The sequence below is a fragment of the Panulirus ornatus genome, chromosome 19, assembly GCF_036320965.1.
Source record: "Panulirus ornatus isolate Po-2019 chromosome 19, ASM3632096v1, whole genome shotgun sequence".
Classification (NCBI taxonomy): Eukaryota; Metazoa; Arthropoda; class Malacostraca; order Decapoda; family Palinuridae; genus Panulirus; species Panulirus ornatus.
In genome coordinates this window covers 24,720,353-24,735,798 of record NC_092242.1, presented here as the reverse complement: position 1 = coordinate 24,735,798, position 15,446 = coordinate 24,720,353, and the positions used below count along the sequence as shown (strand labels likewise).

The window sequence follows — 15,446 nt, the reverse complement described above, 5'->3', positions numbered from 1 at the left end:
TATACCGATCAGATAAAGTTCTTGGCTGTTCTGTAAGACTCGTATAATGTTTGTGGCTGTTCAATGAGGCTCGGATGATATTCATAGCTGGTCTGTAAGGCTCCCATATTGTTCACACTGATCATTACCCAAGTCGATGCAGGTATCTGTTTATTCATCACTTATTCATCAATTCTTCCTTGATTTTTCATGTACTTTGTTCTCGAGATTCAGTAGTTTAGAAGTATATCTTTGCCTTATATATATATATATATATATATATATATATATATATATATATATATATATATATATATATATATATATATATATATTTTCTTTTAAACTATTTGCCATTTCCCGCGTTAGCGAGGTAGCGTTAAGAACAGAAGACTGGGCCTTTTTTGGAATATCCTCACCTGGCCCCCTCTGTTCCTTCTTTTGGAAAATTAAAAAAAGAAAAAAAACGAGAGGGGAGGATTTCCAGCCCCCCGCTCCCTCCCCTTTTAGTCGCCTTCTACGACACGTAGGGAATACGTGGGAAGTATTCTTGATCCCCTATCCCCAGGGATAATATATATATATATATATATATATATATATATATATATATATATATATATATATATATATATATATATATAAACGATGATCGTTGGTGGACCGTTACGTTGAGCAACGTTATTCTGTGGTTGTGAAAACGGAGGAAACATAGAAATTTATTACCTTCAAGAAAATTTTCAAGTTGTTTATATCTTTCATGATAACATTCAAGGCATTTACTTTTTCATTTTTCCAGTTGTTACGGTTTCTGTTGGTGCATGTCACTGTATAGTGAGACATGTATACAGCGTGTGCCTGGAGCATTGTATGATCATGATGATACAGGTAACTTTGGGTCATGAATAACGCATCACCAGAGGTCAGGGGTGTGTGATGGACGGTTCAGGTCAGGATGATCCGCTAGGGTCTGCCTGTAAGACACAATTGTTAGTTATTCTGAGAAGATTTTATTCTGCTGATGTTTCAAGAGCTAATACATCAGCGACAGATGTTTAATGGAGTAAGTAGCGCCGGATGTTTGATGAAACAAGTAGTGCCTGATGTTGGATGAAGCAAGTAGTGCCAGATGTTGAATCAAACTGGTAGAGCCGGATGTTGGATGAAGTAAGTAGCACCGAATGTTGGATGAAACAAGTAGCGTCAGATATTGCATGAAGTAGCGCCGGATATTGGGTGAAGCAAAGAGCGCTGGATGTTGCATGAAACAAGCAGCACCGGAAGTTGCATGAAACAAGCAGCACTGTATGTTGCATGAAGCAAGTAGCTCCGAATGTTGGATGAAAAAAGTAGATCCGGAGGGTTGTTGAAGCAAGTATCGCTGGAGGTTTGAAGTAAGTTACGCCGGATGTTGGATGAATTAAATGGCGTCGGATGGTAGATGTTGCAAACACACAGCGTAATATGTTGAATGAAGCAAGTAGCGTCAGATGTTGAATGAAGCAATAAACGTCAGGTTTTGTATGAAGCAAGTAGTGTCAAATGTATAAAGCAAGAAACTTCAGGCGTTGAATGAAGCAAGTAACGTCAGATGGATGAAGGAAGTAACCAGATGGATGAAGCAAGTAACCTCAAATGTTGGATGAAGCATGTAGCGTCAGGTGTTGGATGAAACAAGTAGCGTCAGATGTTGGATGAAGCAAGTAGCGTCGAATGTTGCATGAAGCAAGTAGCGTCGGATGTTGCGTGAAGCAAGAAGCGTCAGATGTGTTGCATGAAGCAAGTAACCTCAGATGTTGGATGAAGCAAGTAGCGTCAGATGTTGGATGAATTAAGTGGTGTCATGTTGGATGAAGCAAGTAACCTCAGATGTTGGATGAAGCAAGTAACCTCAGATGTTGGATGAAGCAAGTAGCGTCAGATGTTGGATGAATTAAGTGGTGTCATGTTGGATGAAGCAAGTAGCGCCAGTAAGGTTAAGTATACACTGATCTTTACATTACCTTTTTTTTTATTTTGTGGAAGCACTGATCATACAAAACTACACAGCATATGCCACTGGTCTACCTGATGCCACATTCATGGTTATAGTAATAATTATTTCAACATGTTATAGCAATACCCATTGATAGATAGATACATCTGTCATCATGTTGCCCGGTAACAGGACAGCCAATATATGCATCTGGAGAAATTAGAAAATTGTGCTTGTATCACATTCTGACAATAGTGAAATTCCTATTTAGAGAAGGTTACTAAAGACAGAGGACTGGTTATATATATATATATATATATATATATATATATATATATATATATATATATATATATATATAATGTATGTTTATATGTTTCTCCTGGGCTCTAAGTTTGACGTGCATAGTATAATGGTACATGAGGCCACAGTAAGAGGTAATTCCTGTGTAGGCTGGCCAATTGGAAGCCTGTTACCCACAAACACGGGCCGGGCCGTTGGGCTTTGCCGAAAGTTGTACGTTCACTAGTTTTGTGCAGAAAGAGCGTAAAGTCGAGGTTGTACGCAGGGTGCCTTTCCCGATGATGTGTTTAGAGTCGATACTGACTTGACGTGAAAGAGATGAAAGAGATAAAAAGATAATTATATGACGATTTATATTAAGTCCATCTGAGGCTTGCATCAGTGGCATCAACCTGGACTCTACGACACGCCTTTCGACAAGTGTGTACCGGCCAGCACCCAGGCCTCTGGCGAGAGTCTGGCGCTGGTGGTATGTCGTGACGGAGCGAGCCATTCTTAACCTCGTTTACCGTGGCCTGTGTAAGTCTCTAGTACAGTATAACCTGTGAGTGTCGGCACACGTGGGACGTGACCTGACAACATCAGCTCATCACTCGATCAGAGTCAAGAACTGGAGACCCACCTGGGTCAGGTCTTGGAGAGCTGTGCTGTGGGGTCTCCTGCCAAGCTGTCGCTCCTCCCACTCACCCGAGGTGTATAATGGCTGGTTGAGTCACATTTCCTTAATGCTACACATCAGCTGATTGAACTACCTGAGGCACGACACGATGCACCGACGAGGAGCTAAAGTCGTCGCACGCTAGAAAAATAAGTGCACAGGTGCGATAAATGATACAGCAAAGCTAAGGAGGGATCAGGAAGGGAGGGAGGGACAAGGGGCGGAAGGTCGGCTGACTGGGAGGGATCTGGTCTGGGGTCTGCTAAATCAAGTCTTATTATGAAGTTGTCTGAAAGCTGAATGAAATTCTCGTTAAGTGTGAGGGGGTAGAGATTGCGTCATTCCAACAGAGGAACCTGAGATGGAGAGAACTAGAGCTGGGGTGTGTGGATGCTGCCACTGTAGAAAAAGAACGTCAGGGAAGAATGAAATTAGTATAAGGAGAGAGGTGACAGGCAGAGGACATCAAAAAGCTAAATGTCCGAGGAAGATGAATGAGTGACATACGGTTCGAGTAAAGATGTGTGATGGGTAACAAAATCCGCTTGAAAATCAGCGTGATTATATAGTAAAGATATCATGTAGAAGAAGACAAATTTGTGATATAAAAATAGCATTGTGAAGCGCGCGGAAGCGAGTACAAAGGGCTGAGGCAGCATGAAAATGAGGAGGGCTCCTGTTTCATTTGTTCTTCATTTTTTCTTTTTGTCAGTTGTACTTGAGAGAGTTAGCAGGTTGGTCAGAGACATGTGAAGACCTGAAAACGGTCATGGAAACAGTATTGACATGTAGAGGAATGGACGTGAAGCATAAAGTTAATGGTATTCATTTTCCGGTCAGAATGGAGACAAACAGTACAAGATATTGTCTGGGGACTTACAGAAGAGGAGGAGCTGGAGGCTGGGCAGGGGAGAACGTCAGCCAGGAGACGCGAGGGTTCGGCTACCTAGCGGGGAAAGGAGGGTCAGGGTTCTGCTGGAGGCTGCCATTTTGGTCATCTGAGGTCAAGTTCATTTGCTTAGAAAGTCATTTATTATAATCACAGTTTGATCGTCAAGTACGGTGTGAGATGTTTGTGATAATCCGCGTCACAGTGCTAAAGATTGAAGGCCAAAAAGATAAGGAGCTGTGACATGTTTACCGACATTCAAGCTTACACGGAGCCTCAAGTTTAATCCCAAAGCTTTCCAACAATATTCAACTTCACACTCAAATGATCCGTCGGCAGCTAATAACCCCGTTATCAGCTGACTTGCACAAGCTGGTGTCCCGGTTGTTCTGCAATCAGCGATGATCAGGAAGTCGCAATAACATGACTTCAGGCCTTCAAAATCGAGTGCTTCAACTCGTAACAATTAACAAAGAACCGAGGCCAGAAATCTGAAGTGTTACAAAAAGATTGTTTGTCACAGATCTTCTCTTATGATTGCCTAATACCAAAAAGAAGACCGAAAAAAGTATTCTTATTTCAGAAGTCGTGACCAAGAAAACGCACAAAGTAAAGGCAGTGGGTACTGGATTCATGTGGACATACTGGGGTATCAAGATTTGGCATATGGATGGTCTGACGGATACTGTAATAATGTACTATAGAGGCAGGATATAACATGGCTTGAATAATCTATTTAGGACTATTGATTATGGACATATGAAATATGATACATGGGGATCAATCAACTCTGTGTTGTCATTGATGAAGACAGAGAAGACTGGTTTAAGACATGACGTGGAGAAAAATATACCATTCTGTGCTTTAAGTCTTGAGATGGCACTGAGGGCAGAACAGAAGCAGGCATGAGATATGGCACTATGGATGAAGCTTGGCTGGTCTTCATAACGATATAATTAGGAAGGCAAAGGTTGGCTGAGGTTCGGTTTAGAGTACGGGCCGTTTACCGGAGCACGAGTGGCTACTTGGGACGCAGCTGGACCACGACTACACTAGTGGAGGCAGATGGGAGAGGATATCGGGGAAGGTGGGTGAGAACCGGGCCTCACTACCGGGAGGAACTGGGCTATGGCAGACTATGGGCTAGACCGGGCCATCAGGAGACATTAGTACTGAGTCATGAGCTACGGGTTGTAACCACGCTACTGGGCTACTGGGATTGTATCTGGGCTGTGAGGTACCGGGTTGTGGACGAGGTAGATGATTGGACTATGGCGCAGGAGACACCGCTTGTAGGAGTCTGACTCTTATCAGCATACAGAATGTATTCTAAGCCTCTATAACTGTACTGGCGTCGTCAGCATCATTCACGTTCCTTTCTATACACACTACTTGAAATGACTGGGGCACTAGACAACTGTGTTACGCTAACATCTCCGGGTGCTCACGGCAACATAAGGGGTAAGCGTAAGTGCAGAGTCTTACAGGCGGCGTCCATTGTTCAGGGTTACCCTTGCCTATCACTAACGAACACAGCAAGTCACTGACATCAACAAGGAGGTCAATCACTAAATCCCCGGTGGCAGTGCACGCGAGGTCACTAGAGGTCAGTTACGCTAATCCACCGGTTATAGCACACAGAGTCAGTCTGAATTCTGTGGCAACGCACACCAGGTCAGTCGTTGTGGCGGACCACAAGACTACACGCTGTCTGTGGTGGACCGGGACACCAGCACGGGTTCTGTACTGATCTAGTCTCATCTACACACAAAATCTTTCAAGATTCTGAAATGGAACTGATCAAAAATAATTTGGAGTGACTCTTGAGAGTACAAAGTAATTTGTGTTTTTCATTTTTGGTCACCTTAGTGACACCAAGCCAGTCAATAGTGAACTGAATCAAGTTAGAGGCTTTGAAAGCCGTAGAGATTAGAAAATATCTTTATCTACCTCATCTACGATGGGCAGATGATACATTGAATGTGACTCTGAAATGCGCCCAATTCGTACGAATAAAACGACTCTAACCGAGTTACCAATCGCAATTTTTTTTTTTACTATACACCACTTTTTCTCTTGCCTCATCAGTCAACGTATGAACATAGTAATAGTGAGAGTCGAGAGGAAGTGAGTGAACTCCTGTTCTGATCCATCCTAGCTGACTCGTCCCTTAACTCATGGCCCATCGTTATGACGTTTGTCATCCCACTGGAATCGTCGACCCGACGGGACGGGATGGGGGGTACGTGCGCTTGTCCCACGAGGGGCGTGTTCAGAGGGTGAGATTGTGATCATGAACTATACTGTTACATCGATGATTGATACCAGAGGAGGTCGCTGGTGTGGGGGGCCTCTGATGTCACTAAATATATCTGTGAATCAGCATCCTGACGGAGGTCTAGTCACGTGCAGCAGCCAGACAACCAGCACGTCGGCTGGTGGAGCTGAGTAACTTTATTACCATTCTAAGAAACATTACGTGACATCGTGAAGACTGAATCTGGAACATCACTTAAGTGTATATCTTCAGTAGGGTGTCACTCCCTATCCCAGCATTAACCCAGACTATGGTAAACAAGATTTGTTGTCGCGTCAAAGACATTGGGAAGTGATGTGTATTACCATCAACGGATCTGAATTTATTTAGTTTAAAAGCTATCGTATCCTTTGATCTGACAAATATTTTCTTTTTCACATGCTGTTTTTAAACCTTATTGTACATGGCATTTGAATTGATATTACTGATTAAACGACTTTTTAAAGGATTACCTCGAGCAATGTCACGAGATTCAGATTTTGACTAGCAGAAATACACACGTCAACAAGGATCTACGTACTGTGCCATATATTTATACAGCTTTATGAAATATTTCCAGAATGCAGTTGAGGGTGTTGGAGGCATTTTTGTACGATGGTTGGGCAAAGAACTCTGTTCTGAGGCTCCTCCAGTACTGAAAAGACCGACAAATTAAATCAAACTTATTTTTCTGGTCTGGATCGATTTAATATCTAACTGAAATATGGTAACTGTTCACTTCACTGTATAACTTCACGAAGATAGAATACTACAATGCCAGCATGTAACGCTCTCATGATTTACACCCTCCATATCGATGCGTATCGTCACCAAGCAGCAGCTTCAGAGATGGTACGTGAGGCAGGAGCCATCTAGTCGCTGGCGGGTGGCGGCCGCCGCCGCTGCCTCATTGCTGGAAGTGTCCGCCAGGTGGCTCGGAGCTCGCATCTCCAACATTGTCAATTGACTTGAAACTTTTTTGGAAGGCGAAACGTTCTGTAGATCTCGATGACTTTGAGACATACTGATGAGAGTTGATGTATTTCGATACAGACGTAGTTTGATATCCATTTTTTTTCTTTTTGCGGGGAAGCTGTATACTGATCTTGCAATAGATCTTTCTTGTTGGTATTGTGATAATCTATGATAGTATTGCCTTTCCTCTGAACATCGGTCATCAGCACTTCCCCCAGTGTCAGCTAGTATGTGTTAAGTGATCTACTTGATCATGATTCACTGGAGAACACACCCTGTTGTAACGGTCACAAATTTGCCTTTGACATTTTTACCCATCATGGCACATATATCACTGAAAATAATTATTTCACACACATCCTGGACACAGGAATACAACTTTATCAAATAATAATCTAAGGGAATTCGGATAATAAGTCTCCATTTCAAAACCTTGGCACAGCTGACTACCAGCCCACAGAGTAACTAGTGATGCGCAGGAACGTCTTGTCTGCGTACGAGTGTGCTAGCTGCGCAGTACCGTCAGTCTACTTGCACAGCATCTTCCTATTTACTCAATATCATCCAAGCTGCACAGTACCAATCTAGGTGCACACTTCACTGCACACGTACACATAACCTGTTCAACACGCTGCACAGGTCTAGCTTACATAATCGAACCGGAACATTCCTGGTATGATTGTGGTCGTGAATTCTATAATGTACTTCCACATTTTTTTTAATGAGTGACATGGGTTTATTATTTGAGTATTGTTTGGGCACCCCCAGTGTCATACGTTGGCACTGACTCGAAGACAAAAGATTTTGAGACTGAATTGAGCAGATTATGAGTGTATGACTGGGTACTGCCGTAGACACTGGGTTGCCGAAGGGTCTGTGCATGGGTGTTGAGCAGTCTGTGAGAGACGGCTTCCTGTTTCACATCCCTACAGTTGTTACACGGGTTTAGTAGAAGTCTCTTTCTTTTGGGAATGTAGTTTACAATTCCTATTGTTCCGTATGTTGATTAAACATGATTGTGTTTCTAATTTGTTGCTACTGGTACCAGGAAGCCGTCCCTAATTACAAAATCTTGCTACTGTTGCTGGCCTGTATTATAAGACAAAAAAATAAAAAATCAACCAGGAACAATCTGGGAGAGGGGAATGTTGGAAACTATCAACAATGGATGCTTGGCACGTTAGTTATCTTGGCAGCGGCCAGAGGGCCTGGTAATGTGGCAAATTAAACACTGGAAGCTGAACAATTCGGACAATGATCACCTGGGTTACTAAGGGAGCAGGGAAACTGGCTCCTCAGAACCAGACACTTGGCGGCAGGAAACCATCATCATCACCACCATTTCTTGTTTCCTACGTCAAATCAAAACATTTAACTTTGTATAAAATATATAAATGTTCGAACAGTTTGAGCTACCGTCCTAGATGGAGCCACTGTCCTAGATGGAGCCACTGTCCTACATGAAGTTACTGTCCTAAGAACAGAGCCTCGGTCTGTCGTGGTTCATGTGTTGTGGTGGTGTGAGGAAGCAGTTCCCCTGCGGTTGCCTTGAGCTTGACCTGTCTAACATCTAGGAACTTGCAAACTTAAGCTACAAAAATAAGCACTGTTGCTAATTCGGTAAAATAACAATTATAATACCAACAAATATAAAAAAGTAATATCTGGTATGCTAGAATTAAATGACCATAACTTATGTCGTACACTTAGAGTAAAACTTAAAGGTAATAATTCGTGTGAAAGATGATGCAATGACAACATTCTCTTGGTTAACATCATAACATTCATTCACCATACAACTGTGCAGAGCCAACACTCTATTACCGCTCTACCAAACCAAACCTTGGCTCTAAGTATGCCAATACCAACCTAGAGGATAAGTAGGTCTAGGAGTTACCTTATATAGAACCATTAATATAACTTACTTCCTATATGTCATTTTCTATAGGTTAGAGACACACAAATCTGTCTTGTCACCACCTTGGTTGGTTGTCCCCCAACACGAGAGCAACTCCGGGGGGGAGGGGGAACACAAGCTACCCTACCCAGCACCATAGGGGCCGACCCAGCGCGTACCCAGCCTCACCTGGGAGTCTACACGGCTAGTAATACTTCTATGGAAAGACGTGGTCATTTGGCTCACTGTAGGTTATCAGATGGGTGAATACTTATCGGCAGAAAATACTGTTGGGTTGCGGCGGCCACCGCTGCCTACCCAGGGAGTCGGGAGCCAGCTGGTGGCCGCTTTGGCGGGTTATGGCTCAGGTAATATTGTTTGATGAGGTTATGGATGGCGTGGCTAATGGTGGCTCTTGGCTATGGATTGCTGATAGGCGCTCATGGGGTATGGATTGGGTTATGGTTGGCTTATTTGGTATGGATTGGGTTATGGTTGGCTTATGGAGTATGGATTGGGTTATGGTTGGCTTATGGGGTATGGATTGGGTATTGTAAGCTGATGGGGTATGGATCGGGTATCATAGTCTCTTGGGATATGGATTAGGTATTATAGGCTGTTGGGGGATGGATTGGGTATTGCTGGCTAATGGGGTAGGAGTTGGATATTATTGGTTCATGAGGTATGAACCGAGTATTAGTGGTTTATGGGGGATGGACTGGTCACTACTGGCTCATGGATGGTATATAGCTGGAGGGTACTCGATCATGGGGGATGTGGAGGATGAACCTTTAGGGGAAATGTTGGTTCATGGAAGTGCGGGACTTGGGGAAATTTGTCCTATGGAGGATACTTGGTCCATCAGGAGTTAAATGGGAATATTGTACCGTGAGGGTTATGGGCTGTGGGGCGGTGTTCTTCGAAGGGCTCGACTGCTGTTAGTGTGGCTTACGGTTATATGGTTTGACGCGGCTGTGTGGTACTGGGGGGGAGGGGACTGGAAACTCCTTAGGGCGTGGCTGTATTGGTTGATTGTGGTACGGGCTGCTGGGATGTGGGAGGAAGGGGGAGGAGGGTTTATCGAAATCATGGTGACAAGAGTTGGTAGATGTTTGTGGCTGATGTGGTGGATGGGGTGTATCAGCTCTTGGGGTATGTGGGTTGAGGGAGCGTGATGATGGTTGGCAGGTGAGGTGAGAGGGCATGATATGGGGTCATGGGTGTATGGATTAGGAACTATCAACTGATGGGGTGAGGGAGTGTTGACTGATGAAGTATGATTCAGTGATGGTTGACCCGGGGGCACAGCAGGTGATGGCTAACACTGGCTGAAGGTATCTGTGGCTCTGGCCAAGATTGGCCAGGTACGGGTACGGGCTGGGAGGGGAGACGCTGTATCTTAGGGGAACATTGGCTGGTGATGGTTGAGGCTGGGCGCGGGTTGGGTCACTGGTATTGCTGAGAACATGGCAGGTTGGTCATGATTACATCCTGACCTGGCCCGGCCTTCACTGGCTGCGGGGGCGCCGCCCTCGGCACGCACCGCCGCTCGCTCGCTGTCCTCATCTCTGCCTCTTGCATAGATGCTGTGTAACATACAGTACAGAATTAACTGAGGCCCGCGCTTTCTCTCTCTCTTTCTCTCTCTTTCTCTATCGTTCTCTCTCTCTCTCTCTCTCTCTCTCTCACGCCCACGCCTTCCTGCTGGTCTCTGCAGCAGTCACTGGTGGCGGAGCGCACTCTCGGCCGTCACCCTGAGTGGACGAGAAACTAGATACAGTATTGTCATGGGCATAATGATATATCTCACTTCGGAGCTAACATCTTACATCCGAGGGCGTGCAGTGATGGGCGTGCGGGCGTGCAAACATGTGGGCGGCCTCCCAGCAGCTGTGTTTAACCACGGTGCGCACGGCACACGTACCTTATCACCTCTCGCATCACGGCTATGTCAGTAATTCGGAGCGCGTCATCACCACCGCTGCTGCTGCAACAAACAACAACTACTGGTGCCTTACCTACGTTAACAATATGGCTATGGCCTACACTACACTACCCAACACTGAGGACACACTGTGCGGGGCAGCAACACCACCACCACGCGGGCACCACCACACACCTCGTCGCCACACACCACCTCTGGTGTGTGGCGGCGAGGGGCGTGCCAGCATCTCTTGTTATCCCCGCCCGAGTATCACCACAGGTCCCGCTGGGCGCCGGCAGGTGCCCGCGGGAGCATGAGCATAGCGCCAAGGGAGCGTGGATATAACACCCACGCTGGCATCACCACAATACCCGCTACAACTATGAGGTAGACACTACAGTTTCTACTGCCGCGCAGGCCACGTGTTATATATCTCTATAGGTTAATATACAGTTTATCGCTTATTTAATGTACCTGCTAAGCATAGTGGAAGTGCATCCTAAAAGCACACCAACTGTGTTTTCTGTTACTGGATCCTTGACTAGTTGCACTTAAAATGCTGACATATGACTTGGACAGAGCAGTTTACCATACAACTGGAATGGCTGAGAACCTTGTGTAAACACATTACAAAAATAACAATATGGGATCTGATACCTGAAATACTACCTGACTATCTGTAATATCATTATAGAGGGTGAGGAGAGGGACTCATTTGTCTGTTTCATGGCGGTTATTTACACTGAGATCAAGACGGGCAACTTGGGCCTCAGCCGCTGACAACTTTGTACTGAGCGAGACCTGACTCGAGCCGTCTGTATGGGTGGGGACTTTACCCTGGCTGGACGGAGAATTCACAGACACAAACCAAAATAATCAAAATAATAGCAGTAAAAATAGGAGGAGTTAATAGTCAAGGACAACAGACGTTATAAGGGATGAGAGCAGTGATTTCGAGCGATGTGTAGTGAGTGACTCCAATATAATATTTTGTATAAAGAAGAGCAACTGATTTCTTGGATATACTACAAAAGGCTTAAAATCCATGATCACATCACAAACTATGGATATAAGGTCATGGGTCCATCCCTGTGTACAAGCCTAAAAATAAAACTGAAATCTGCGGCTAAAAGGAATGCTGAGATGATGCCGAATGTAGCTACAATATGCACCAGAAAGTTCCACCTGAGTTGCTTTCCTCAGGTAATAATGTTGACAAATAGGCGAGACGATGCCGCTGTGAAAATAGTGATGGTGGTATGGCAACACTGGGCGCCCGTTGGTGCGGTACTTGAAGTGACTGGTGTGGTTAATGATGTATTTTGCACTAGTATTAGAGAGAAACATTCTCTGACGTCTTAGAGAGCATAAGTCGACATAAATTCATTTTACATCAAGCTTCCACGTTTTGATAGAACTTCTAAATATCTTAATCCAAAAAATAAGCACCAAAAGAGGGCACCAACTGGTTAACCATAACATAGAGGCGGCTACACAACGTGCACATGTCCCTGGTGCGTGAGTGCACGAGAGTGTGTGTGTGTGTGTGTGTGTGGGCGTGCGGGCGTGTGAGCCAGGGTCTAGTGGGCGGCCGTCCACCTGTGTCACCGCCAGCCTGAGTGAGAGAGTATGTACAGGAGGGAGTGAAGCCCGACGAGTCCCTGAGAACTGACAACTGCTGGAGACGTGTGCTGCTCTCACCCACGCCCGCGGGAGCGTGTGGGTGATGGTGACCGCTGACGATGACGGAGGAGAGAGGAGGGACAAGCAACTTACAAAGTCTGAGTGGAAATTTTGAATTTGGACAGACGGACGTGGACGTCCGCGAAGTGAATGGTAAGTTTATCAGTCAAGTGACGGAAAAGACAGTAGAGGGAGGTTATGTGAAGGTGGGCTAGTGATGGGATCGGGGCATGAGAGTGGTATAAATAGTTGGGCGTGAGTGAGAGCGGCCCACGGGCGGGAGGGGTGGGCCGGCCCACAGACACTGAGTCACACTGGCCGATACGCTAGTCTTTGTTGCATCCACTGTGTTATATTTGTACCACTGCTGTGATTGCTGTGTGACGCTGCACGGCCGTGTGTGTGGTGGGTCACTACTGCACTGCCCACTTTGCATCATCCTCGGGGTCGGAGGGCTCCGGAGACCGCGGCGTCACAGTTACCACTGTGGCGCCGCCACCCAACTTGCGCGTTCCGCCACCATCTAGATTGACACTACCAAGCTCATCCTCGCTGAAATCGTCTGATGCTTGACCACCATTGTCGTCATCGCGCGGAGATGTGTTGGCACGTAACATGTCGGGCCGGGTCAGGTCCAGGACGCCGCCGCCCATGGGCCGGGAGTGTAGAAATTTCCTTTCATCCTGCATGTTGTCCACGGCGGGTGTTGCCAGGTCCATGCCAGTGGCACGCATCATCTGCAGGTAGGTGTCCAGAAGTGAGGCGCCTGGGGGTTTGGCACCCGTGTACATGTCCAGGTGGCGGCTGATGGCATCGTACGGCCTCCGTTCCTTTAACCCATCCTCTCCGTCCCGCCCTACAGAGTCAGGCTTGAAGTAGAGGCCACCGTTTTCCTGAGAGGTTGGAGTATGGTCGGCCTCTCGATCTCGCGACGCTGTCGTCGTGGAGGACCCGTTGTCGCTTCCGGAGTTGTTCCCGTCTCGCTCACGTTCGGGGCGGCGATAGTTCTGCCTAACGACCTCACCCACGCCACCAACGATCTGGATGTACTTGGCGGCCATCTCTGGATCCCAGGGAGCCGGCATGGGCAGCAGCGGGAGGTCCTTGGTGCTGACCCCGCGGTGCTGGCGGCTCATGTGGGAGTGGAGAGAGTTCCGAGACTTGGCCACGGTGCCGCACAGGACACATCGGAAGCCGTTACAGTTCGAGTGCTTGTCCTCCATGTGCGTGCGGAGGGTGTGGGCGTTCTTGTAGATCTTGCCGCAGATGTGGCATGGTCGCGGGTCCGTGGCCCGCACGCGGTAGAAATCGAAGCGTGGACGTCCTGTAAGATATGTTTGCATTAGCGTCAAGATCAAAGAGCGTGGGATGAACATATGAAATTATATATTAAATCTAGCCTACGATATGGCATGGCGATGAGATGTACTGATGACAGACAGCTGGAGTGAAAAGTATCGATCTAACAGAATTTCTAAATTTTTACCATAAGAACATTGCTTATCGTGATAGGCTTGACTGCTATCAACACTCCGTAATATCAGTTACCCTCATATGCATACGTCTGACTAATGCTGGTTGACCAAGTTATTAGGCTAGTTATATAATGGACATTATGGATGGGTGATCAGAGAATTTGTTTTGAGCTACGAAGACCCGGAGTCTAGTCCTGACCATGGCGGTCTCCTGGCCAACCTGTAACACATGGTATACTTTGCTCATGTATGAGTTGTTACCAGCACGGCAGTGCCTGAGTCACACTGGCTCTGGTGGTCAGGTTGTTGAGGTTGGCCAGTGCGGGATGACCAGGAAGGAGGAGGGAGGTTGGCAGGAAATATCCAGCCACACCAGCCTCCCACCCTCACTCTTGTTGTCTTACGTCTATAGCCTCATCCTCCGCAAACCTTATTACCTTTCCATCATTACGTATCATCCCTGAGGATGTAGGAGAACGATTACTGCCCACATATCTCCCACTCTTCGTAGATGGCTAATAAGAAAGGCAGAAGCGAGGGAGCTGAAGATCTTCCCCTCCTGTATTATCATTCTAAAAGTAGTGTGTTTAGTGCTTGCAGTGTCATTATCGTGTGCATATATTGGGTCACAATGGTATTTGCTGGTATGGGGGAGGGAGGGAGAGAGAGGGGATTCGTGGCTATAGGTTACTAAAGTGTGGGGTGGACATGAGCCTCTTACAGTAGTGAGGCGAGTGATGGCTGGTCATCAGGTGACAAGGTGTGGGAGGAGGTCGGTGGTGTAGCGCAGAACGGTGTGCCGGACATGTTGAAGTGCGACTGAATTGAAAATGTTCTTTTTTTTTCGTTGTCCAGGTGTTGAATGGTTATGGTTGGCGGGCAGCCGACGATTGTTCTGTTCTGTTTTGTTTGGATTGTAGTTTTATGTTTGCTTTTGAAAGGATGGTTGACCAGGCAGGTGAGGCACAGTTCAGGGTAAAGTGGATGTATTATTTGTATAGGAGAGTGAGGGATTCTTCTTGTTGGTGCTGAACTGATCTTGTGAATGATTAGTTCTTCATGGCCCTCGTGTTGATTTTTGTGGTGTGGGGAGTGAATGTCGTGTGTGTGTGTGTGTGTGTGTGTGTGTGTGTGTGTGTGTGTGTGTCGTATATGGTACCCAGAATTATTGATAGTTCGTTAAGTGGGAGGAGTTGATCATTCAGATCAACAGCGATGCGAACGTTGAATTCAAGTCCGTTCTTGATTAAGGGGAGTGATTGTGGGTAAGTGTAGGGACGTAGACATTCTGTTTTCAGGAATCCGACGTTCCAAGTAATGTAGTGTTGCATGATGTATGTTGTTTCTTGTCCTGGTGAGGTCGTCTGCATGTGAGGGGACTTAACCATTGCA

The 15,446-nt window shown here is 46.1% G+C and overlaps 1 protein-coding gene across 2 annotated transcripts in view; it reads right to left on the bottom strand.

The window, feature by feature from the left end:
- Positions 1-1,972: 1,972 nt before the first annotated feature.
- Positions 1,973-15,446, bottom strand: part of ab (BTB/POZ-zinc finger protein abrupt) — a 622,688-nt gene continuing 609,214 nt past the window's right edge. For both annotated transcript variants that reach the window (XM_071673775.1, XM_071673774.1), the window contains one exon: positions 1,973-13,903. In XM_071673775.1, the coding sequence (XP_071529876.1) occupies positions 12,993-13,903 (911 nt within the window). In that variant the 3' untranslated portion in view covers positions 1,973-12,992. The remainder of the gene's footprint in view (positions 13,904-15,446) is intronic.